General features: G+C 32.0%; 4 protein-coding genes and 1 long non-coding RNA gene across 5 annotated transcripts; 2 read left to right on the forward strand and 3 right to left on the reverse strand.

The window, feature by feature from the left end:
- Positions 1 to 7,690: 7,690 nt before the first annotated feature.
- LOC106409709 lies at positions 7,691 to 8,725 on the forward strand. Its single transcript, XM_013850283.3, has one exon. It carries the CDS (start codon positions 7,691 to 7,693, stop codon positions 8,723 to 8,725), a length of 1,035 nt encoding a protein of 344 aa, XP_013705737.2.
- A 1,233-nt stretch (positions 8,726 to 9,958) lies between these two features.
- On the reverse strand, positions 9,959 to 12,379 carry LOC106407695 (L-ascorbate oxidase). The gene is made up of 5 exons (XM_048763452.1): positions 11,902 to 12,379; positions 11,640 to 11,732; positions 11,325 to 11,537; positions 11,053 to 11,247; positions 9,959 to 10,982 (listed from the first exon to the last, which is right to left on the reverse strand). The coding sequence occupies exons 1-5, from the start codon at positions 12,193 to 12,195 to the stop codon at positions 10,029 to 10,031; spliced, it is 1,749 nt and encodes a 582-aa protein (XP_048619409.1). The 5' UTR covers positions 12,196 to 12,379; the 3' UTR covers positions 9,959 to 10,028.
- A 2,876-nt stretch (positions 12,380 to 15,255) lies between these two features.
- On the reverse strand, positions 15,256 to 16,307 carry LOC106407696. The gene is made up of 3 exons (XR_001281878.3): positions 16,108 to 16,307; positions 15,565 to 15,658; positions 15,256 to 15,469 (listed from the first exon to the last, which is right to left on the reverse strand). It is a non-coding gene; the product is annotated as an uncharacterized LOC106407696 (long non-coding RNA).
- A 2,836-nt stretch (positions 16,308 to 19,143) lies between these two features.
- On the forward strand, positions 19,144 to 21,604 carry LOC106409725 (protein NEN4-like). Its single transcript, XM_048763453.1, has 5 exons — positions 19,144 to 20,356; positions 20,692 to 20,738; positions 20,886 to 20,949; positions 21,097 to 21,225; positions 21,322 to 21,604. Exons 1-5 carry the CDS (start codon positions 19,919 to 19,921, stop codon positions 21,412 to 21,414), a joined length of 771 nt encoding a protein of 256 aa, XP_048619410.1. The 5' UTR covers positions 19,144 to 19,918; the 3' UTR covers positions 21,415 to 21,604.
- A 1,636-nt stretch (positions 21,605 to 23,240) lies between these two features.
- LOC106410019 (FCS-Like Zinc finger 7) lies at positions 23,241 to 24,147 on the reverse strand. The gene is made up of 2 exons (XM_013850535.3): positions 23,574 to 24,147; positions 23,241 to 23,466 (listed from the first exon to the last, which is right to left on the reverse strand). Exons 1-2 carry the CDS (start codon positions 23,867 to 23,869, stop codon positions 23,367 to 23,369), a joined length of 396 nt encoding a protein of 131 aa, XP_013705989.2. The 5' UTR covers positions 23,870 to 24,147; the 3' UTR covers positions 23,241 to 23,366.
- Positions 24,148 to 25,134: the final 987 nt, after the last annotated feature.

The following is a 25,134-nucleotide window of genomic DNA, read 5'->3' on the forward strand; positions in this document are numbered from 1 at the left end:
GAGCCTGAGAAATTTATAGATAAATTATTGTACCGTTGAAAATTTAAATATCTCCTCCTACAATAAATTATTGTACCGTTGAAATAAATATCTCCTCCTGCAATAAATTATTGTACTATTGAATAAATATTTCCTTTAGAAAACTATTATTTAGGAGGAGATATTTATTGTAAAGGAATAATAGATAGAGATCCAACGGTACAATAATCCAACGGTTGGATTATTTATTATTTCTTTTAATTTATTTTTTAAATAAACTACAATAGTTCGTTTTTGTGTGACAATACTCTTGTTTTTTAGACAATGCTTTGACTTGTATCTATAGAGATTTCAATTTCAGATTCACATGAAAATATTACCTGTTTTTTTGTTTGATATACATATATATATATAGTTGGCTGCGGCCTAAATTTTATATAAATATTTAATTTTAGTTACAGTCAATATTTTTAAAATTGGACCGATCTGATGGTTAAACCAGGTTCGACTATGAATCAATCATGTTGTCGAATTAGGTTTATTAACTGATTTGATCAAAAACTGGTTAAATAGTCGAATTTGATCTTAAAGTTATTGAAACTATCAAAAATATAAAAACTAACCATATGAACATTGTATATATATAATGTTTTATATTTAACATCTCTTTATATTTTAATTATGTATTATATTTACTAATTTTATTTTTAAATTTTAATTTTTAAAAATATTGAATCTGATTATTAAATTAGGTTTGATCCAGTCGAACCATATTAAACTGTGATCCAAATAATTATCCGGTTCTGTTTTCGGTCAGATTTTAAAAACATTTTCAGCTTATTCGAATCGTTCAGTTATGAATGAACTCCAGGTTGCTTCTGAAACCACTGGCTGCAGCCTAAATTACTGTACAAATTTTTGGTTTAGTTTGGTTAACGATCGCATACATGAAAAAAGATTGTCTGTTCGATTTGCTAGGTTTAATCGAATTTTACAATCCTAACCAAAATCGTCATCTCGTGGTTATGAAGAAGGCCGGGCCCAAACAGCTTAGAAATGGGAGCTACAATAATCCAATCCATTCTACCTGATAAATAATTTTCATCAAATCAAAATAATAAAATTTATTAAAATAATTTCAAAAATTTATTTATCTGTTGTCATTTTTTTGTCTTTGTTTGTGCGTTTGCCACAACAAACATTGTCTTCTCTTCTAGTTTTACTCATTGATAGGTCTCGCCTTCATCTTCTTCCACAGTTACTTTCATTGCACGCTTGTTTCTGAATAATCTATTGTGTTTATTTTCTTAAGAGTTTTAAGTTTTTATCTAATGGCTTCCATCCAGACAAGAATCTGTTTCCTTCAGATATGCAATCTGATCAATCTAGATTGAATCTTCTCTAGTCAGATTTGGTCATCTTAGTTTTGTCATTCTGAAAGATGAGAAAACCGGTTCAACCGAGGAGAACAAGAGTCCTAAACCGGAATTAACTGCCTCTGGGAGTTCACCTTCATCAGCTAGTCCTCCTGGCTTGAATTTCAATGCTTTTGATTTCTCTAACATAGCTGGAATCCTCAACGTATGTGTCCTTTTGTCGAATGTTTTTTTTAACTGAATTATTCATTAAAGGTATCAAGTATTCATCGAATGTTTTTTTTTTGAACTGAATTATTCATTAAAGGTATCAAGTATTCATAAAATGTTGTGATATGTTTCTTGAAAAAAGGCATATTAAAACCGTATAACATTTTGAGTAGGATTGTGTACGTACCTGTCTGATTCCATGCCAATGGACCGCAACATTTTCAGTCATGAAGCTATTCTTGAGCTCGACGATTATGGTGTCACCTTGTTGAGCTTTGATGGTAGGACCTGGAAACTGCCCATTTATTGTAATGACTAGCTTCTCAAAACAATTAGGTGATTTAAGCTCGTACTTCACTTCCCACTTGAATCGCCGGATCTTTCCCTGACCGTGGACGGAAGAAGAGAACAGGGTGATGAAACAGATGACCATAAGAGTGAAGACATGACTTGTGTCAGAAAATCTACAGGATCTCATCATTTTCTTGGTTGTGTGTCCAAGAATCTGTACTAAAGAAGATAAAGAAGCTGTTATTTCAGTGGAACATTTTCCAACGAACACTTGATTTAAGAAATAGTACTATATAACAAAGATCGATGAGATTCTTGTTGTGTTATTACTAATGCATGTATATATATTATACTTTATACATAATGATAGGTCATGTGAAGTAGAAGACAGTTGTCCGCGGGTTGTTTTTATAAGAAAATTCTACAAATGGATCATATTTTGAAAGTCTTCATTGATTTTTCTTTGTTCTTTTCTCTATTGACATCAAATCATCTGTTAAAATTTTACATATTTCAAACCAGCGTAAAATTCAGGTGACGTTATAAATGAAAACTTAGCTGACCCAAAGATAAAATGATATCAATTCCTAGTTGACAGGTTGGTCCGCTGCATGTCATGTGATTAAAGATAAATTAACCACTTGCCTTTTTAGAGAAACATTAGAGGGAAAACGCGTAATATTTTTCTAAGATTTGGCGATAATTCTAATAATACATCGACTTCTGTCAGCAAAATAAATAGAATAGAAAATCATATGTACCTCCTCAACTTCTCAAGTCATAAAAGTCGAGTGTGTTTGATGCTTCTACACGGCTTTCAACTTTTGCTTTAGCAGTCCCATAATAGTTATACTCTTAATATTAAGTTTCATAAATTGTTGCAGCTAACTAAATTGGGACAATTTATGAATATATTAATCCTCAATCTATTCTAAACGACTATTAATCTCCGATCAGATTTGTTAAGAATGTGTTTTTCACACGGTTGTGTTTTGAAAACCTCTGATTGTGTTAGCTTTAAAGTTAAAAGACTATTAAAAAAAAGGTGCATCCTTGGTGGATCGAATCACTAAAGCGATAACATATATGATTTGTGAAATTTGCTAGGTGTACATAATTCCAAATAATTATTAACAATAAAAGATAAAATTTGAATGGTTTTGGTCCAATTGAAGCTTATAAGTGTCAAGGACTCAAGAAAATCGTTTCAACCAAGTACAAGCATAAATTGATTAGCTTGCTTATGGTTACTATTTTAAAAATATAAGCGAAATCAATGATGCACCATGGTATTAAGTATCATTTGTTAACTATCACCATTCAACTACTTTGGTAAAATAAAAAAGTCCCTCATCTCATTGTACGATGAAAAGGTCACGGCAACAAAAAGAAAGAAAGATAAGTAAGCATACTCCTAGGTCTCTTGGTGAACAAAAATAGTCTCTTAATATAATATACTTCATCTATTTCAAAATGATGCATAATTTAAAATTTCGTATATATTAATATAATATATATTAAATTGTAGTTATAAATACATAACTTTTTGAAATTATATATTTTCCATAGTTCTAAACTAAACCCCCTCAGTTTTTAATATAAATTGTTTTATGATTATGCATATAGATTAAGAAAATAATTATTCTTTCACATTTTTTTAAAAAATATCATTAATTATTTATCTAACCATAATTCAATCAATAATAAAATAAAATATATATTATCTTTGGTCATCCTACTATATATTAATTAAGAAGTCACTTAAGTGACTTGTGTTTATGTGTCATTCATATGTGAAGTTTAGAATTAATTCTTGTTGTTGGTATTTGAATTTTTATTTATTTAGTTAAAGTTTTAAAAAGGAAACTAATCCTATAACTTCCTAATCTAATCTATATTGCCATACACACAATTAAACATTTTAAGTTAAAAGAATTCACAAAATTTGTTTATAGAAACAATTAAATATCATATATTACATTATAAAATTTTTAATAAATACATGTTGTATTATAGAAATAATTATATAAACGATTTTAACATATTTATATTAATAGTGGATACAATAAATTATAGATTACAAAAAAACTAATTAACCTAAACCTAGTAATATTTTGTCATACTCACTATATATATTTTTTTAAATGTGTCCAATTAATGCAAAACAGTCAAATCTACAATTTTAAAAACATTCATTCATTTTTCAGTGACAAATGTTGATTGTATAGTTGAGTTATTAGTTTGCCACACACATTGATCATTAGCAACAATCAAACTACAGGGAGTTACAGGCCCCCGAGCCTCACCTGAAGCTGATGTGATCTGCCGATCTGATGCGGCATGGAAAGAGGAAAGTAACAACGCTGGTCTAGCGTTTTCCTTCTACGACACCCGGAATGAGAGATTTTTCTCTCACAGTGATACCTCTGCGTTTGTGATCTCGTCTCTTGTGGCGGAGGGACTAGCAATGCGCTTGGCGATGGAATGTGCAATCAACCTCCAGCTGAGGAAGGTTATCTTTGAATCTGACTCCCTGCAATTGGTGACAGCAATTGATAGGAAGGCGAATCTCTCTGATCTCCATGGAATCCTCTCTGACATTCATTCTCTGTCTCCCTTCTTTGATGTTGTGTCTTTTCGATTTAGTCGTCGTGAGAACCTAACCTTTGAGGATGGTCTTGCTAAACAAGCCCTTAGGGGTTTTGTACCGAACCAAGTTTAACCGATTAATGAATATTCTCTGTGAACAAAAAAAAAAAAATGAGTTATTACTCTCCACACACATTTTTGCCAAAATAACTGTGTTTTACAAATTACTATAATTTTTAATTAATTATTTGTAACTATTTTACTTTGAAAAAAAATAAAGTGGTAGACAAAATAATGCGAAAATAGAAAGTGTTATAAAAATAACTTTTTGTTCATTAATCTCTGTTTTTTATTAATCAAAAATATGTCATAAAAAAACTTTTTGGAAACTTATAATAAAATTTATAGAATTAAAAATATATCTCAATAATCTTCTGAGATTATACAATACCAAAACTTTTGATTTTCAAACTATTTACAATAAAAAAGTTATTTTTAATAGTTATGATTATTATTCAAATGTAAAAAAATTATAAATATAATATAAAATTTTCATAAAATATTTATACCCGCAAATATTGTGCAAAAACACAGGTACCTTAATCATATTTGTGTGTCTTAATGTGACGTTGTTTGTAAGATAATCTTATTACATATATATGTTGATAATTGCAGGAGTCTTGACGATGTTCGAATGAATTTAGAGGTCCTCGAGCACTGTGCAACAGTGCTTTTCTTGGTATGACGTATCCTCAGAATTCTTCTCTTATCTTTTGCTTAAATTTTATTTTCTTTTTTCATTACCTATACATATCAAATAAATAAATAAATAAATAAATAAATAAATATATATATATATATATATATATATATATATTGTACATATCTATATAGGAATCTACACTTTTTTTTTTTTTTTTGTAAACAATATAGGAATCTACACTTCCGAATCAATTAGAGGGAAAGTGGCAAAGTTCTTCAAAGATCATCGCCAAATAGCCCAAAAAGCAATGCCTTACGCGAAGGGTAGTAGTCTCGGGAAGGTAATAGAATTTATTCCTTTTAAGTTATAACACATTCATATTACTACGATTTTGCTATTGTTCAGTTTAAAGTGTTCTTGTTTATAATATACAGATGACACAGAATGTGAAGAATATCTTAAACAAAGCTCACGGCACCCAAACTCTTCAAAGCTTGATTAGACATTCTCATTCTTTGCTTAGATGATTATTTGCAACCCTTAGTGGTTGTTATTTTTTTTATATAATTTGAAAAATGAATTTCATTGTAGATATTGTACATTTGTGTTTATGTTCTTTGGCCATACTGCCAAAAAAATTTATTAGAAAACTATTTATATTCTGATTCAACTCAGACGGTATTGCTAAGTGATTTTAACGCCATATGAATAGATCGTTGTAGAAGTACCCCAGCAAATGTTATTCATTCAAGCATCAATCAATCATGTTTAACTGAACCCGCAAATGACGAAACTTGGAAACAGGTTGTCTGTTTTCACTTTTCAGTGTGAAAACAATTACTATGCACAACACCTGTGAGGACTTTCTCTTAGCTGCTCCAATAATCTTGGATCTTGTTCTCCTTGCGGAACTCAGCAACAGGATTCGGTTCAAATCCGAGGAAGAGGTTCATTGGTTCACAAAACAAGTGCGTCTGTATCATCTCGAAAATGTCATCCCATATAACTATTTTATTAAATAATTATTTTTCTGTTTCACTTAATTTAGCCAAACACATAGAATTTTTTTTTTTTTTGGGTACAAAATCATTTAGGAATAGATATCGAGTAGCCATTCAGGTACAGATTGTCTTTTTAAGATATAGGTTTTTTGGATTTTGAAATTAAACTCTTTGGATATTTTAATTTATGTGTGGGGTTCAAGTTGGGTTTTCTCGAGTCTGGATAAGTTCGGGTTCTAATGTATAAGAAGTCCTCTATTAAAAAATGCGGCTACGATACCGATTTTGCGACCGCATAAACGCTCCACGGATGATGAGCGCATCGATTATGATCAATTCGGTTGTACTGAACAGTTAACTGCGGAATATCCACTTAGAACGTAGAATAAGAGAACACGAGAGTCGAATTGAAACACTGTTTTGTTCAAATCTGGTAAGCACTAGAAAAACATGCATATTTGTTAGTCTCTGGATTGGAAACACGTGAGAGTGTGTATTTTACTTTGTAAATGTTAAATCTAATTGATTCTGTGATGAAACCGTTGGAAGCTAAACTGAAAACAATGACGGCCACAAACAGGAAAAATAATAGGGTCTGGGAAGAAGATGACTACGGAATTACTATATTGCTCTTATTAAATAAATGAGTACAAATTTACATAACTGTATGCTCAATGAGTGTCGAACCTAGTCCCTTATAAAGTCAGTAACGCTGCATAAACCACTTTAGCTGTAACGAACCTTTCTACGCCTATGAAACTATAAATATATAACCAGACACTTAAATATTTTTATCAATCTGTTTCTCTTGCCCAATTTACGATTGGGCATTTACCACTTTGGCTAGTAAATACGTTTTATAAAACCATAAATATATAGCCGACTACAACTTAAAATGTTAGTTTATATGTATAAAATGTGGTAGCATATATGTATAAAAGTACAAAAAATTCCTTTCCCATGTACTTCCCGATTTTTTTCTATTTTTCAATAAATCGTTAAACCCAGATGTGCTGTATGCGTAGCGCCTAGAGAATTTCCGAACAAGGACAAGAACCTAAAATATCAAAAATAAGCAGTGTATCTGAAATAGGTTTGGCTATTTGTACGAAAAAGTAGTCATATTACTCGATTCGGTTCAGATCTTTTAAATACAATTAATTACATGAAGACGCATCTAAAATATAACACTAATCATGAAAAACAAATACCAATTTATAAAATCGTAAAAATCAAACAGATTATGTTTCTCTTTCTGCAAGAATCAAAAGTAGACATATTACTAGGACCTGCATAGTAAAATACCCGGCCTAACTGATATACTTAACCGCTTCATTATCTTCCCCGGTTTTCAAAATATTGCCATAAATGTTTAAAAGTCTGCTCTGTTGAAATCAGAGAGGATATACGACGGTATATAGAAAAATGAAACAAATTAGAATTAGGGTTAATTAATGTCAAGAAGGAAAACTTGGTGCGCAAGTCCCTTCATATGTATTAATGTGAGCAATTAGGGTTTCCTTTCTTTACTAAAACTATTCATGTCTCTGATTCTCAACCAGCCCCCGAAGCTATGCTTGCGGAAACCAGTGTTGGTAAGATGCTCTCCTCTTCACCACTCTAATGGTTTCTCATCTGCTTCATTGCCGCAATCACAAACCCTTCCTTTAACCATCTTCTGCGCTGATCCTTGTAGACCACATCTCGTAAGAGTCGTGTTCAGGAGGGATGGTGACATGGATGCTCTTGATTACGAGAGGCCTAGTAATTTTATGGAGGTAACGAAAATGATAGGAACATCCAATGGATGGATAACGTCTTTGGTGCACGGCATTGTGCGTCTCCGGGAACACCCGGGGAAGATTCCTGGACAGGCGAGAACCATTTTTTTACCTCCTCATGAAACTCTGCCTCTATGCCAAGCCCAAATGGCCACCAACGTGGCAATCTCCTCATCTTCTCCGTTGAAAGAGGAGTGTGCTGTGGCTGTCAAGTTCTGGGGACCTCAACTAAGCATTTGTAAACCGGCTCAAAGCAACGCCGATCGCGAGTGGATCAACATCAGAATCTCAAACCCTTGTTTCTTTTCCTCCCCTGTCATGTATTCGGAGAAAGAGGACATGTTTCGCATTGTCGGATCTGGAGGCCACCTTGTTGGATCATGGGATCTCGGCAAACACAAGTACACACCAAAGATTCAGAGAATTCAATTTCAAAACCTTCCGGAGCTGAGTAAGGCCAAGCGGGAGCTTCTGTACTCGAGCAACACAAGTGAACACTTGGTGGAGTCAAGAACCACCGGTGAAACTTTCATGGTTAAGTGGTACAAAAGGACGGCCAAGACCATCTACGGCATAGAGAGAATGGAAACAAAAGCTTTAATGGTGTTCAAGATTGACGAACAAGGTAACGCTGTTTACACTCAAGATATTGGTGATCTCTGCATTTTCCTCACAAGGTCTGAATCTTTCTGTGTCCCTGCTTCCTCTGTTCGCCACATGCGTCCTAATCGCGTCAAACTCATCGATGTCGACGAAATCACTATTATCGATCTGGCTGCTCAAAAGTGGAACTGATAAGAACAATTAGTTTGGACTTGTGTGTGTGTTTTTTTTTTTTTCTGAGGCTAGAGTCTTGTCTTTTTCTTTAAAACCTTTCAAATATCCAATCTATTTTTTCATATTTATTATCTGAGAGATCGTTACGCATATGCTCCTGGACAATCCTTCCTATCATCTATCACTCAAATAGCAATTTGGTTATGTTTAAGCTATATTCTGTGTGTTCTTTGTGTTGTGACTTTATATAAGCTAACAGTTTTACAATCTTCTCTGAAAATCATATCTGTTGTTGTTGTTGCAAGAGAGAGAGAGATAGAGAGATCATGAAAATTTCGGGAAAAGATGGAGAGAGAGGAACGAGGAAGAAAAGTTACCAAAGAGAAAAGAGTGATGGGTTATGAAAATCGAATTGGAAGAGATCTTCCACGGACTCTCCTTCGCGTCCTCCCTCGAAATCGGACGAGGTCTGATTGAGACGTGTATTCTCTCCATCTCCGATCTTCTCCTCCACCGGCGAACCAAACCCTACAAGATTCAGGTGTTCGTCTGTAACTAACCTTACGGTAAAAACAAAAAACAAATAAATAACTCATTATGTAAATTTTAAGATTAAAAAATGTATCATCAAACATTTTGGGAAATCATTTACAAACTCTATGCGTAGCGGTTTTTACAATAACAACACATAGTTGGGCAAAATTATAACTTTTAAAATCTATTAAATTAAAATTACTATAAAATGACATTTTTTTTTACTTTATGGTGACTCCATTACCTTATGTAACTTTATCGTGACTCCATGTGATATAAACAAATAAATAACTCATTAAAAACTTATGTAAATTTTAAGATTAAAAAATGTTTCATCAAACATTTTAATCATTTACAACTCTATGCGGTTTTTACAATAAAAACACATAGTTGAGCAAAATTATAACTTTTAAAATCTATAAAATTATTATAAAACAACAAAAAAAAATTACACAATCTCTTAAAACTCATCAATGTAATTTTTTTACATAAAAAGGCATCTTTATGGAAATACATATCTTTATAAAAAGACATATATATTTTTATGAAAAAAATAATCTCCTTTATATTTTAACCAATTTCATAAAAATTAATGCAATGTTTACTATAAAAAGACACATCTTTCACATTGTTTTTGAATTCCTATTATTAATACATATTATAAATCTTTTTTTTTTAGCAACATACATATTATAAATCTAAAAGGCATAAAAACAATAAGAAAAAAATAATAATTTCCATCTATTTTGGCCTTACAAAAATAACCAAAGATTTAATATAACATATTTCAGCGTTTAGCCTGACCACAACCCATGATAGAAGAAGGCAAATTAGCAACCCTATCGATCCCAGACTCGAACACAATCCTCATTCCCATGAAAAAATGCGACTCAATATGGCAGTGAAACGCCCAAACGCCAGGATTATCCGCTCTAAAACGCAGAGCGGTCCAGCCATACGGTTGTACCGCAACCGTGTTTTTCATAATCGGGTCGACCAGATTATACCTTTTGGGATCCTCCGATTCGTTAAATTTCCCTTCACCATACCCAAGCACCCAAAAATCATGACCGTGTAAATGCCACGGGTGCGTTTCACTATTGTTAACGCTCATCGTATTAGCGTTCTGTAAAACCACGTCCACAGTGGAGTTGAACTTCAAGCGGTAGATACCGTCGCTTATCGTGGCGTTAGCGTTTGAGGGTACGGCAAATATGTCGTAGCTTTTAGAATCGTAACTCTCCGGCGGCGTGAAACGCCAGTCAAATGCGTTTGTGAGATTATGCTTTGATGCGATTAAGTATGGCGTTGTAGGGTGTTGGTAGGAAACGTTGTTGACCGACCACCGCATGTATCCGTTAACTTTGTTCTGTGTATTCAAGAGCACAATCACTTTGTCCGAATTCTCCGGCGGCGCGTGCAAGAATCCTTTACGTGCCTTGATTGCTACGCTTTGTGCAAGACGGTGGCGCGTGTCGTTCCATGCCGGCCGAAAATTGGAGGATGCCGGCGTCGGAGGATGCTTACGTGGGTGATTCGGGTGGTAGTTGAGTACAGCTGTTGCTGGTGGAGTTTTCTCTGGACGGCTAACGATGCTTGTGGTGATCCAATAGTTTCGGCTAGGGTTTTGATCTGACTTGAGAAGCACGGAATAAGTTTCTCCGGAGTATATGAAGAGATTCCTCACAGTGAATGGTTCAACGTAGTGTCCATCGGCTTCGACTACCGTCAAGTTATGTCCCTGAAGTTCAATTTCACTCATAAAAACAGAATGGAACGAAAATGGTTGCTTGCATCACAAGATAGGTTACCTCGATTTGGAAACTGAGAGCAGAGAGAGACGTCAAGCTACCAATACGAAGCCGGTATGTCTTCCCGGGGATCACCGTGAGGACAAGACGTGAACAATCAGCGTGTGAAGCGTTACATACTTCAGCTTCCGAGCGCTGAGGAGTCATCAGGTTGTTTGTGCAGTTGAATCTTCCTCTTCCTTGTATCATAAGCGACTGATATTTCAACATCCAAAAAAAACAATTAGGTCGCTCAAAAACTAAGAATCTGACTTATATGGAGATTCATTCACCTGTGGCTCACCAACCCATTTAAAGGGTATGGATGCTAAACCAGTGGCTTTCTCAGACATGCCTTTGTGATACCAATCGGTTAACAAAAGGCTCCGGTCATAATCGTATGTAAACGGTTCAGGTTCTGTACTTGGAGGAGAAACTCGAATCATTCCTATTAGTCCAGATTCTCTCTGCATCCCATAGTGTGAATGATACATGTATGTCCCAGGCTACAGAGCAAATTACAATAAAATAAAAACGTAACACAAAATTAACATACAAAAATAAAGAAGGATTGATAATTAATTTGCGAGTTTATGATTTTTTTTTACTCTATCAACGACGAACTGGTATGTGAAGATTTCTCCAGGAAGAATTGGACATTGAGTAACACCTTCTACTCCATCAAACCATGGTGTCCTAATCTGAAACCAAAATCAAACATTACAAGTATTCATCGAATGTTTTTTTTTTTTTTTTTTTTAACTGAATTATTCATTAAAGGTATCAAGTATTCATCGAATGTTGTGATATGTTTCTTGAAAAAAGGCATATTAAAACCGTATAAAATTTTGACTAGGATTGTGTACGTACCTGTCTGATTCCATGCCAATGGACAACAGCATTTTCAGTCATGAAGCTATTCTTGAGCTCGACGATAATGGTGTCACCTTGTTGAGCTTTGATGGTAGGACCTGGAAACTGCCCATTTATTGTAATGACTAGCTTCTCAAAACAATCAGGTGATTTAAGCTCGTACTTCACTTCCCACTTGAATCGCCGGATCTTTCCCTGACCGTGGACGGAAGAAGAGAACAGGGTGATGAAACAGATGACCATAAGAGTGAAGACATGACTTGTGTCAGAAAATCTACAGGATCTCATCATTTTCTTGGTTGTGTGTCCAAGAATCTGTACTAAAGAAGATAAAGAAGCTGTTATTTCAGTGGAACATTTTCCAACGAACACTTGATTTAAGAAATAGTACTACATAACAAAGATCGATGAGATTCTTGTTGTGTTATTACTAATGCATGTATATATATTATACTTTATACATAATGATAGGTCATGTGAAGTAGAAGACAGTTGTCCGCGGGTTGTTTTTATAAGAAAATTCTACAAATGGATCATATTTTGAAAGTCTTCATTGATTTTTCTTTGTTATTTTCTCTATTGACATCAAAACATCTGTTAAAATTTTACATATTTCAAACCAGCGTAAAATTCAGGTTACGTTATAAATGAAAACTTATTTGACCCCAAGATAAAATGATATATTAATTCCTAGTTTTTTTTTTGAAAAAAATAGTTAAATCCGGGTCTATTAAAGATAGAGACCTAACCCCCGGGTGGAGGTACAACCCACAGATAGATCCTCCCCTGGGCATTCAAATGAGCCGAAAGCAATATCTCATATCCGTGTGGCCAGCGGTGTTCGAACCAGGGTTTTAATTCCTAGTTGGCAGGTTGGTCCATTGCATGTCATGTGATTAAAGATAAACCACTTGCCTTTTTAGCGAAACATTAGAGGAAAAACGCGTAATACTTTTCTATGATTTGGCGGTAATTCTAATAATACATCGACTTTTCTCAGAAAAATAAATAGAATAGAATATCATATGTACCTTATCAACTTCTCAAGTCATAAAAGTCGAGTGTGTTTGATGCTTCTACACGGCTTTCAACTTTTTCTTTAGCAATCCCATAATAGTTATACTCTTAATATTAAGTTTCATAAAATTGGAGCACCTAATTAAATTGGGGGACAATTTATGAATATATTAATCCTCAATCTATGTAAACTGCAATTAATCTCCGATCAGATTTGTTAAGAATGTGTTTTTCATCCCACTAAAACATATTTTCACGCTTGTGTTTTTGAAACTTCTGATTGTGTTAGCTTTAAAGTTAAAGATATAATATTTGTATTGTAGAAAGCTTAAGTTTATTGATGTCTACATATCTCTATTTATACAAGTCGAGATCACGAGATAGAGCCAAGTCGACTTTATCACATGCTCATAGTTATCTACAAGATAAATACAATAGTTATCTTAAAACATGATTATCTTGATAATGATACATCATTATCCTAACAAAAGACTATTAATAAAAAGTGCATCCTTGGTGGATCGAATCACTAAAGCGATAACATTACATGATTTGTGAAATTTGCTAGGTGTACATAATTCCAAATAATTATTAACAATAAAAGATAAAATTTGAATGGTTTTGGTCCAATTGAAGCTTATAAGGGTCAAGGACTTAAGAAAATCGTTTCAACCAAGTACAAGCATTAATTGATTAGCTTGCTTATGGTTACTATTTTAAAATATAAGTGACATCAATGATGCACCATGGTATTTAAGTATCATTTGTTAACTATCACCATTCAACTACTTGGTAAAATAAAAAAGTCCCTCGTTTCATTGTATGATGAAAAGGTCACGCCAACAAAAAAGAAAGATCTTTAGTAAGCAGACCTCCTAGATCTCTTGGTGCACAAAAAAAGTCTCTTAATATAATATATTTATCTATTTCAAAATGATGCATAATTTAAATTTTCGTATATATTAATATAATATATTAAATTGTAGTTATAAATACATAACTTTTTGAAATTATATATTTTCAACAATTCTAAACTAATACCCCCTCAATTTTTACTATAAGTCGTTTTACGATTGTGCACATAGATTAAGAAAATAATTATTCTTTTACATTTTTAAAAAATATCATTAATTATTTATCTAACCACAATTTAACCAATAATAAAATAAATTGTACATTATCTTTGGACATATTAATGACAAGATAATTTATTCTATTTGTTATCACGAATTTACGCGTAAGTGTTCATGATTATTTTAAATATATAAAATATTTCTTATAAACTTTGAAAAAGTTAAAAAGTTAAAGAGAAATGTTTTATTTTGTTTTATAATAGCTATATTGATTAAGAGAAACTTAGTGATCAATATATTTTATAAAGTAAAGTAAATAATAGATATTATCTCTAACGATTTTAATGACATGACAATATATTTTATTTGTTATCACAAATTCATACATAAGTTTTCATGATCATTCTACTTATATAAAATATTTGTTCTAAACTTTGAAAAAAAAAAAATTATAAGAGTTTTTCTTGGGTACCCTCTAGGTCTACGGTTTAGGGTTAGGTAGGGTTTAGGGTTAGATAGGGTTTAGGGTTAGGTAGGGTTTAGGGTTGGGTAGGGTTTAGGGTTTAGGGTTAGGTAGGGTTTAGGGTTAGATAGGGTTTAGGGTTACGTAGGGTTTAGGGTTAGGTAGGGTTTAGGGTTTAGGGTTAGGTAGGGTTTAGGGTTAGTTAGGGTTTAGATAGGGTTTAGAGTTTAAATAGGGTTTTGGTTTTAAATAGGGTTTAGGGTTAGTTAGGTTTAGGGTTAGGTAGGGTTTTTAGGGTTAATCCTCATAATCTGTAATACCCCTAATCTCTAATATTCATAATTCCATATACCCCTAATCTATAATACGCTTAATCTATAATGCCTCTAATCTGATATGCCCATAATATATAATTCCTCTTAATCTATGGACTACTTATATCCTTAATACTCCTAATCTAATATACCCCTAATAAAACGTTTTGGGGTTTATCGGTAATACTGTTGCTTTACTTTTTTATCTGAAAAATTATTGCTGTAAAATGTTTTGCTATGGTTATAAATTTTATCTGTAGTTTTTTTTCTTTAAAAATGCGATTGGTATAAGTTAGTTGTAAATTGTATTATTATATATACATATATTTTATAACATATAAACCCAATGCAAAATAAATATTATAATAGTTTAAAACTTGTTAAATAAATAAATAAAAATAATTGTTATTAAAGTATATTAAAAATATTAGCGTCTTCTTAATAAAACTAAAAAATTAAAAAAAAAATTAAAAAAATAAAAGAATAAAGGGGTGATCTTGTAAACATATTAAAGTCACTGACAACAAATAAAAGAATAAAGGGGGTGATCTTGTAAACGTATTAAAGTCACTGACACGTCTGATATTGTAAACAAACACTTTGCCAGTTTTGATATAAGATCACTTTAGATACAACACTGTTTGGGTTATGTCCGAAACGTCAAGTAGTTAGCAGCTCGGTGAATCTTTTTTCCTCCCCTGTAATAAAGAAAACAACATTTAGTTAGGGACTTAAAAGAATAAAGGGGTGTTAATATGAGATGTAAGAATAAAACTTTGCAGTACAAAGGGACCTTTACTAGAAACAGAGAGCAGCTCCTAGGAAAAAGATTTCACTTTTTGGTTATAGACCAGCTCCTAGCAGCTCGGTGAATCTTTTTTCCTCCCCTGTAATAAAGAACACAACATTTAGTTAGGGACTTAAAAGAAATTCTGACTGCTAGAAGGTGCTGTGAAATTCCCAACTTTGTTGTTTCCTAGCAATGATGCTGGTATGAAACAAGAAGATGCCATTAAAAAATGAAAGATGAGGTAATTCTATCTATCTCATCTTTGAAATGAGTGAGACTCTGGGAACAACAAAGAAACCTTTTATATACACGGATTGCAAAACCATAATGGATGATAGCAACTATCTCTCTAAAATCAGACAGTGAATGTCTCGACTTTGGGCACAACAAAGAAACCTTTTATATACACAGATTGCAAAACAAAAATGGATGATAACAACTATCTCTAAAATCAGACAATGAATGTCAAGACAAGCTAACATAGAGTGAGCAATCCAGTTTGTAATAACTAATAACCCCAAAAAAGAAGGTAAGTAGTAGTAGTACCTGGAGGAGAGACGCCAAATGTTGTTTGGTTGACAAGTAGAAGCAACCATCCTGCATAGATTTTGAACACGAGTCTCTTTCTCTTGATCAAGCATCGTTTTGTGCTCCTTGAGGCTGATGTATCCGTTCAAGAGTTGTATCAAACTGCACGGAGCCTGAGAAATTTATAGATAAATTATTGTACCGTTGAAAACTTAAATATCTCCTCATGTTCCGTTGAAATAAATATCTCCTCCTGCAATAAATTATTGTACCGTTAAAATAAATATCTCCTCCTGCAGTAAATTATTGTACCGTTGAATAAATATTTCCTTTAGAAAAGTATTAGTATTTCTGTAGGATGAGATATTTATTTCAAAGGAATAATAGAGATCCAACGGTACAATAATCCAACGGTTGGATATTTATTATTTCTTTTAATTTATTTTTTAAATAAACTACAATAGTTCTTTTTTTGTGTGACAATACTCTTGTTTTTATACAATACTGACATGTATCTATAGAGATTTCAATTTCAGATTCACATGAAAATATTACCTGTTTTTTGTTTGATATACATATATATCGAATCATTCCTATTAATCCAGATTATCTCTGCATCCCATAGTGTGAATGATACATGTATGTCCCAGGGTACAGAGCAAATTAAAATAAAATAAAAACGTAACACAAAATTAACATATAAAAATAAAGAAGGATTGAAAATTAATTTGCGAGTTTATGATTTTTTTTTTTACTCTATCAACGACGAACTGGTATGTGAAGATTTTTTTTTTTTGATAAAAAAGTATGTGAAGATTTCTCCAGGAAGAATTGGACATTGAGTAACACCTTCTACTCCATCAAACCATGGTGTCCCAATCTGAAACCAAAATCAAACATTACAAGTATTCATCGAATGTTTTTTTTTTAACTGAATTATTCATTAAAGGTATCAAGTATTCATCGAATGTTGTGATATGTTTCTTGAAAAAAGGCATATTAAAACCGTATAAAATTTCGACTTTTCTCAACAAAATAAATAGAATAGAATATCATATGTACCTCATCAACTTCTCAAGTCATAAAAGTCGAGTGTGTTTGATGCTTCTACACGTACGGCTTTCAACTTTTGCTTTAGCAATCCCATAATAGTTATACTCTTAATATTAAGTTTCATAAAATTGGAGCAGCTAACTAAATTGGGACATTTATAAATTTATTAATCCTCAATCTATGTAAACGACGATTAATCTCCGATCAGATTTGTTAAGAATGTGTTTTTAATCCACTAAAACATATTTTCACGCTTGTGTTTTTGAAAACCTATAATTGTGTTAGCTTTAAAGTTAAAGACTATTTAAAAAAAGTGCATCCTTGGTGGATCGAATCACTAAAGCGATAACATTACATGATTTGTGAAATTTGCTAGATGTACATAATTCCAAATAATTATTAACAATAAAAGATCAAATTTGAATGGTTTTGGTCCAATTGAAGCTTATAAGGGTCAAGGACTCAAGAAAATCGTTTCAACCAAGTACAAGCATTAATTGATTAGCTTGCTCATGGTTACTATTTTAAAAATATAAGTGAAATCAATGATGCACCATGGTATTAAGGCTTCGAATGGTAACAGCGGGTTGGGCGGTGCGCGACAAGCGGATTGGTTAGTACGGTGCGGTTTAAGTGCGGTTTATGTCAGAGAAACGCATACTGCGGGACAAGTGCGCTTAGTCTAAAAGAAATGGTTTAAAAAAATATGTGAATGGTGACCAAAATAATAAAAAGTGCGGGAAAATACTTGAATGGTGTTTATAAACTAAATAGTGCTAAAAAAATATAAACTAATATTCTACTTGATATTATAAATATATTTTACATATTTTTAAAGTACAAATAAATTACAATCAGAAAATAAATTTATTTTATTGATTTTCCCATAACATATTTGCAATATTATCTATTATTGCTTCATATGTCATTCATCTGCTACCTCAACTGTTTCCAAATCATCCAAATCGGTATAAAAATCAGTCTTTCCTTATGTGTTGAATCTTCATGTCTCTGCCATTATTTAAGCAAAATATGTATCTGAAAAATTATGTCGGTATTGAGGTACTGTTTAAGTGCGGTTTATGCGAGAGAAATGCATACTGCAGGACAACTGCGGTTCATCTAAAAAGCAATCAAAACAGTATATGATGGTAAAATATATAATAACTTCAGCGGGATACATATAATACTATTTATATTTTATAAATTAAAAATTTAATGATAAAAATATGATTTAAATAAATATTTTATTTATCATAAAATTATATATCTTAACCCCGTCAAATTATATTTACTTTTTTTGTTTAATATATAAAGACTGCCAAAGTTGTGTATATTATCTTTAAACTTTTTTTTTTGTCAAGTGTATATTATCTTTAAACAAAATTAAATAAATTATATTTTTATAATTAAAAAATTATACTAGTGTAACCAAAGTTAATTTTATTACCCAAATAATAAACACTTAAACTTTAGTTTTTGTAAAGTGAATGCATTTGTATTTTTATATATATGTTAGTAATTAAAAGTAATAATAAAAAAACTTTATATATATTATTGTATCTCTAACCACACCTAATTACCATCTTGTCAATTGAGGGTGCGGTACAAAGTACAATTACATCCCGCACTTTATTTTTTGTTTTTTTATTTATTTTTTAAAACAAAATAAAATCAAAAAGTTTAGTTGAATGGTAATTCATTATCTCTCCCACACTGCGTTCTTCCCATCCCGCACAAAACATTCGGAGCCTAAGTATCATTTGTTAACTATCACCATTCAACTACTTGGTAAAATAAAAAAGTCCCTCATTTCATTGTACGATGAAAAAGTCACGCCAACAAAAAAGAAAGATCCTTTAGTAAGCAGACTCCTAGGTTTCTTGGTGCACAAAAAGGTCTCTTAATATAATATACTTCATCTATTTCAAAATGATGCATAATTTAAAATTTTCGTATATATTAATACAACATATTAAACTGTAGTTATAAATATATTTTCCATAATTCTAAACTAATACCCCCTCAGTTTTAATATAAGTCGTTTTAATTATTTTTTTATTTTTTTTAAAAAATATTATTAATTATTTCTCTAACCACAATTCAATCAATAATAAAATAAAATGTATATTATCTTTGGTTATATAACATTAACTTGTTAATAAATTTTACATAGAAAATTGAAAATTTCATCCAATTTGGAACATAAAATTTCTTCTAAAATGTTGTCTATTAAAAAAAATAGAAAGAGTATAATTTTAATAAATGCAATTATTTTTCTGAAGTTTATAATTATAATCATTATTAATTCATAAAAGTTGTACATTGAAAATATAAAAATCATCTTTTAAAATACTTTTTTCTAAAAGGGAGGGAGTATCGTTTTGTGTTATCAACAAATTAAAGCCCATTATTACCACATCGTTTGGATGTTTCATAGTAAAGATTACATTTCATAAAAAATGACTACATTCTTCTTCTCAAAACTAAACTAAGTTGTTTCATATTTCTAGTGAACTAAAAGTTCTCTGATCCTATAAATTTCCCTATTGTTTCATTAACAACCCTATTTTTGGTTTGGATAAAGAAAAAGCAAAGATTCTTACGTACCCTGCACAGCAAAATTTTCTCCATGAAGCTAAATAACCATCAAAGTAACCTCCAACACGAACCTACAGTTAGCTTATATCAGAGGTAATAAACCCCAAAATCCAAAATATATATACACATACTTTTGATCTACAAAATCGATAAGAAAAAAAAAACAAAAATTGATATGGAGATCCAAACATTTCCCAACGAAATCGTATTCTTTGATCTAGAAACTAACGTACCAAACAAAACAGGACAACATTTTCACATCCTAGAGTTTGGTGCCATCATCGTATGTCCAAGAAAACTCGAGGAGCTAGAGAGCTTCACAACGCTTATACAACCCAAAGACCTGTCAGTGGCCTCATTACGATCGTCTAGGTTAGATGGAATCACGAGGGCTAAGGTCACAGACGCACCAAGTTTCGAAGATGTGGCTGAGAAGATCTATGGTTTGTTGAATGGTCGGATTTGGGCAGGTCATAACATTATAAGATTCGATTGCGTTAGGATTAAAGAAGCTTTTGCTGAGATCGGTAAAGCTGCGCCTGAACCCTCAGGGATCATTGATTCTTTGGGTTTATTAAGTGACAAGTTTGGCAAAAGAGCTGGCAACATGAAGGTACCATGCAAATCCTATGTCATATTTCAAAAAGATTGATTAGAAATATAAGGCTTTTTTAAAGAAATATAAGGCTTTATTATAAGAATCATAGTATACAATTTTTATTTTGATAAAATCATAAAAGTGAATTTACATCTCTTAAACCAAATATTATATAAAGTTAAAAAAAAAAATATTATGGTATTTAAACAAATACAAATCCTTCTGTTTATTACAATATATTTTGTAAAATTATCAACTATCAATATAAGATTTAAAAATTTATGACACATCAATCTATTCAGAACAACAAACGTATCCATTTATCAAGCTTGCTTCATATTCTGTTGTAGATGGCAAGTTTGGCCGCCTATTTTGGTCTTGGAGTGCAAAAACACAGGTACCTTAATCATATTTGTGTGTCTTAATGTGACGTTGTTAAGAAATGTTGTTTTTGTGTTTAATATAATCTACAGATGACAAAAAAAAAAAAATGTGACGTTGTTTGTTAGATAGTCTTATTACATATATATGTTGATAATTGCAGGAGTCTTGACGATGTTCGAATGAATTTAGAGGTCCTCAAGCACTGTGCAACAGTGCTTTTCTTGGTATGTCGTATCCTCAGAATTCTTCTCTTATCTTTTGTCTTAAATTTTATTTATTCTTTTTACATTACCTATACATATCAAATAACTTTATATATATATATTGTACATATCTATATATATATATATATATTGTACATATCTATATAGGAATCTACACTTCCGAATCAATTAGAGGGAAAGTGGCAAAGTTCTTCAAAGATCAGGACAAGAAGTCGAAGTCATCGCCAAATAGCCCAAAAAGCAATGCCTTACACGAAGGGTAGTAGTCTCGGGAAGGTAATAGAGTTTCTTCCTTTTAAGTTATAACACATTCATATTACTAAGATTTTGCTATTTTTCAGTTTAAAGTGTTCTTGTTTATATAATATACAGATGGCACAGAATGTGAAGAATATCTTAAACAAAGCTCAAGGCATCCAAACTCTTCAAAGCTTGATTAGACATTCTCATTCTTTGCTTAGATGATTATTTGCATCCCTTGGTGGTTGTTATTTTTTTTTATAATTTGAAAAATGAATTTCATTGTATATATTGCACATTTGTGTTTATGTTCACTGGCTATACTGCCAAAAAAATTATTAGAAAACTATTTATATTATGATTCACACGGTATTGCTAAGTGATTTTAACGCCATATGAAAAGATCGTTGTAGAAGTACTCCAGCAAATGTTATTCATTCAAGCATCAATCATTCATGTTTAATTGAACCCACAAATGACGAAACTTGGAAACAGGTTGTCCGTTTTCACTTTTCAATGTGAAAACAATTACGATGCACAATACCTGTGAGGTCTTTCTCTTAGCTGCTCCAATAATCTTGGATCTTGTTCTCCTTGCGGAACTCAGCAACAGGATTCGGTTCAGGAAGAGGTTCATTGGTTCACAAAACAAGTTATTACATGGTTTTCATTTCAGTGAACCGTGATTTTGGGTCCTTTTTTGGAGGGGAAGTTTCATTTCTTTCCATTCGGTGGACACCATAGTCAGCTACCTCACCAATGCACCGCTCGTGCCACCGGGAACATGGGTGGTTAGTATATTGTACAAGTGTCTAGGTTGGTTGGACCATAATTTCATAATCGCTTTATAATTTGGTTTCATATGTGCGTAAACAACTTATAGTTTGAGATTTTTACCATGTTTTCGGTCCGATGAAATTTGTCTCAGTTCTATATTGATATTTTATTATAGTCAAGGGAATCCGATCTGGTTGGAGGATTTAAAACGTATTGGTCTTTTCATAACAATTTTATTTTAAATATACTCATTCGCAAGTGTATAGTTTGGGATAATTCATAACACATTAAAAAAGTTTAAAAATTTCCCATGGCATCATCAGTGACCTCAATGAATTCTTATTACTCAAGGAAAAGAGAGAGAATGATGACATAAGTAATTTAAATTTATCATATGTTTGAGGACTAATTTAATTGAAGATACCCTAATACCAAATGAATTGTTGATAGTTAATTAATTAATCAGTAATTTGAATGACGACAAATTGTAATGACTCCCAAAACACCAACAACTAGGCCTCGAGGTTTGGAGTTCAGAAGAAAACTGAAGAAAGAAAACAAAATTATACTATAAATAAACTATAGACCAATTATAAACCTAATCCTATCTAGCTATAAGCTATGACAACGATCCATTTCCATGAAAACATTAATATTTAACATCCTCTAGTCTTCAATTATTGAGGAACGACCTATTATCTACTCTTCCATCCTATTTAAATGTCGTGTAAAAACATTTATCTTCTTTTTTTTGGACAAGCAAAAACATTTATCTATTTAAAAATAAACATTGTTTAAAAGATTGCGAAATTGTTTTTTGTAAAAATACAACAGTATACTCCATCCAGGGTTAAATATAAAAAAGTATACGAGTATCATCGCTAAGCTTTGATCGGGCGTGACGTGCATTCGCATTACTTTACTCTATACCTCATTATTAATTATCAGACGCTTTCATCGTCACGAGACAGTCACCTCCACTTCCATTACATTGTTTAAACCTTTTTACCTAAATTTCTACCAATGATTTCATGACAATACTATATTTTATAATGTCCAATAAGAATTATTCAAACTGTTACTATTTATGTACCAAGTACTAACCATGAAATACGGCAAAAGATGTGACTTTTCGTTATAAATATTTGTACACTTACTAATTAGTATTGATCATATTAAAACGAGATTCGTGGTGCGCTTATTTCAACTTTCACTAGCTCTTTAAAAATACATAAAGTAACAAAAATGCATATCATCAAACTAAATAATATGAAGGACAGGAAATATGTTTTCATTCCAAATTTTTTAGAACAAACTTTTTACATAACGGTGCTAATTAACAATTAAGGGCGACAATCTCAAGTTACACACAAGCTTAAAACTTTAAGAATAAGAACTACTTAATTTGATGGTGATAGTACGTCGCAGTTTCTGGCTTTGCCTTCGTCGTGCTCCATTTGTTGTTCTCTGCATTCAACGCTACAAAACGCTGCATCTCCTCTACATGAGTGATGTATACATATGTATATAGTCAGAAGCATATAATTAAATACAAAATTGTAAGATGATAAATAATCTAGAAAAGAGTAATCAATATGTAAACGTACTTGTACATGTAGATATCATGACCGGGAGTTAAACGGCGTTTGCAAAATCCACAGCTTCCAAGAAAAGACGACGACGGCAACGATGATTTCCCACCGTCTTTTCTCTCGTTCCTTCTGTGATTTCTCGGCGAAAACATCGCCAAGAACCGGTGGTCGTAGTTATATCCGCCGTCTACCACCGCCATAGCCACGTCAGAATCTTGACCGGCGGTGTGAGTATCATCAATCTCGATGGTGATCCTCGTTATGCTTCGTGTTCTCTGCATGTGTGGCTGTCGTCGATTCCCAAGCAACATACGTACTATTTTTTTCCAAATATTATCAAAGAAAGAAAAGGATTTCGATTACAAAAAAAGGAAAGTTTTTTTCTAATGTGATTAGATTGTTGCTAGAGGAGGGGGGAGTTGTGTGTTACCATGCCACTCGCTTTAAATACACACGAAATCATACACTGTATGATTATTATAATTCATGCTTACGTTTTTTTTTTGAGATTTTTTTTAATTCCTACGTATTTGATCGTAATATTAAAATGTATATGATATGATTCGATTGAAGATCCAATTACTATTCCTCAGGTCGTTATTGGTAGGTCAATAATTTCATATATTTGGTCTTTGGACACTAAACATCGCTCCCTAGCTAGTAAACTTTTTGCAATAAGAAGAAACTATAATGGTGTTCAAAAAAAAAAAGAAGAAACTATCAATCCTCAGTTTTTTTCCTATATATTTATTATATACTCCCCTATGTTTCTTAATTACGATCTTATAAACTATCAATACATGTATCAAATAATCCAGTCCTGAACCACTAATCAGATTAGGGAAGTTAAAAGAGTCGACTAGAATGTTCTAATCTGGCCCGTTAACATTTGAATTCATTATGTCTTAAGCCCGTTTATTGTCAGTTTCTTTATGCCCATATGCGTATGTTCTCCCGTTTATTATTTCGCGGCCCAACCTCGATACATTATTGGTTCGGTGTTGGCTGAGGATTTGTCGAGCGTGCATGAAGATGTGACTGTGAAAAGTGAAAAATTGGAAGAGTGATTTGATTAAATGTGACGAGAAAAAACACGAGTCGCTATGTTCCTAGTAGAACTTTCGAGATTATCCAAACCTCTGGAGTAAATGCTATACGATTAATGTGTGTGTTAGAAAGCATTTCATCAACACATGCAACACTACATGAATCTGCAATGTTAGAAAGAAATAAGAAAAAATTATGTTCAAAAGAAAATATTGTACTGTACGTATTACTTTTCCACACTCTTTGGAATCACAAATAGTTAATATTAGGTTGATTATTCTTCTTTTTTCATATCTCTCATGATCAAAGACCATGCTCCTAAAATCAAAATACCAAAAATGGTATTCCCTTGGTTTTAATATTCGATGTTATTACTGAAAACATGCATATTAAAGTAAAGTAGTTGGATAAAGCATTAAAGTAATGTTACAATATACCTGTTTTACCTTTGTATTTGTATTAATGAGTATATCAACACTACATAATAATAATCCATTGTAAATATAATCAAGGGAAACATATACTAAGT

The sequence above is a fragment of the Brassica napus genome, chromosome C7 (assembly GCF_020379485.1).
Source record: "Brassica napus cultivar Da-Ae chromosome C7, Da-Ae, whole genome shotgun sequence".
Lineage (NCBI taxonomy): Eukaryota > Viridiplantae > Streptophyta > Magnoliopsida > Brassicales > Brassicaceae > Brassica > Brassica napus.

Coding starts and splice junctions, on each gene's coding strand:
- LOC106409725 (XM_048763453.1), top strand. CDS start 19,919: ATGGAGATCCAAACATTTCCCAACGAAATCGTATTCTTTGATCTAGAA. Junction 20,357..20,691: donor AAAGAGCTGGCAACATGAAG/GTACCATGCAAA, acceptor ATTCTGTTGTAG/ATGGCAAGTTTGGCCGCCTA. Junction 21,226..21,321: donor AGGGTAGTAGTCTCGGGAAG/GTAATAGAGTTT, acceptor TATAATATACAG/ATGGCACAGAATGTGAAGAA.
- LOC106407695 (XM_048763452.1), bottom strand. CDS start 12,195: ATGATGAGATCCTGTAGATTTTCTGACACAAGTCATGTCTTCACTCTT. Junction 11,733..11,901: donor ATTGGCATGGAATCAGACAG/GTACGTACACAA, acceptor TTTTGGTTTCAG/ATTAGGACACCATGGTTTGA. Junction 10,983..11,052: donor CTCTCAGTTTCCAAATCGAG/GTAACCTATCTT, acceptor ATTGAACTTCAG/GGACATAACTTGACGGTAGT.
- LOC106410019 (XM_013850535.3), bottom strand. CDS start 23,869: ATGTTGCTTGGGAATCGACGACAGCCACACATGCAGAGAACACGAAGC. Junction 23,467..23,573: donor CATGATATCTACATGTACAA/GTACGTTTACAT, acceptor TCACTCATGTAG/AGGAGATGCAGCGTTTTGTA.
- LOC106409709 (XM_013850283.3), top strand. CDS start 7,691: ATGTCTCTGATTCTCAACCAGCCCCCGAAGCTATGCTTGCGGAAACCA.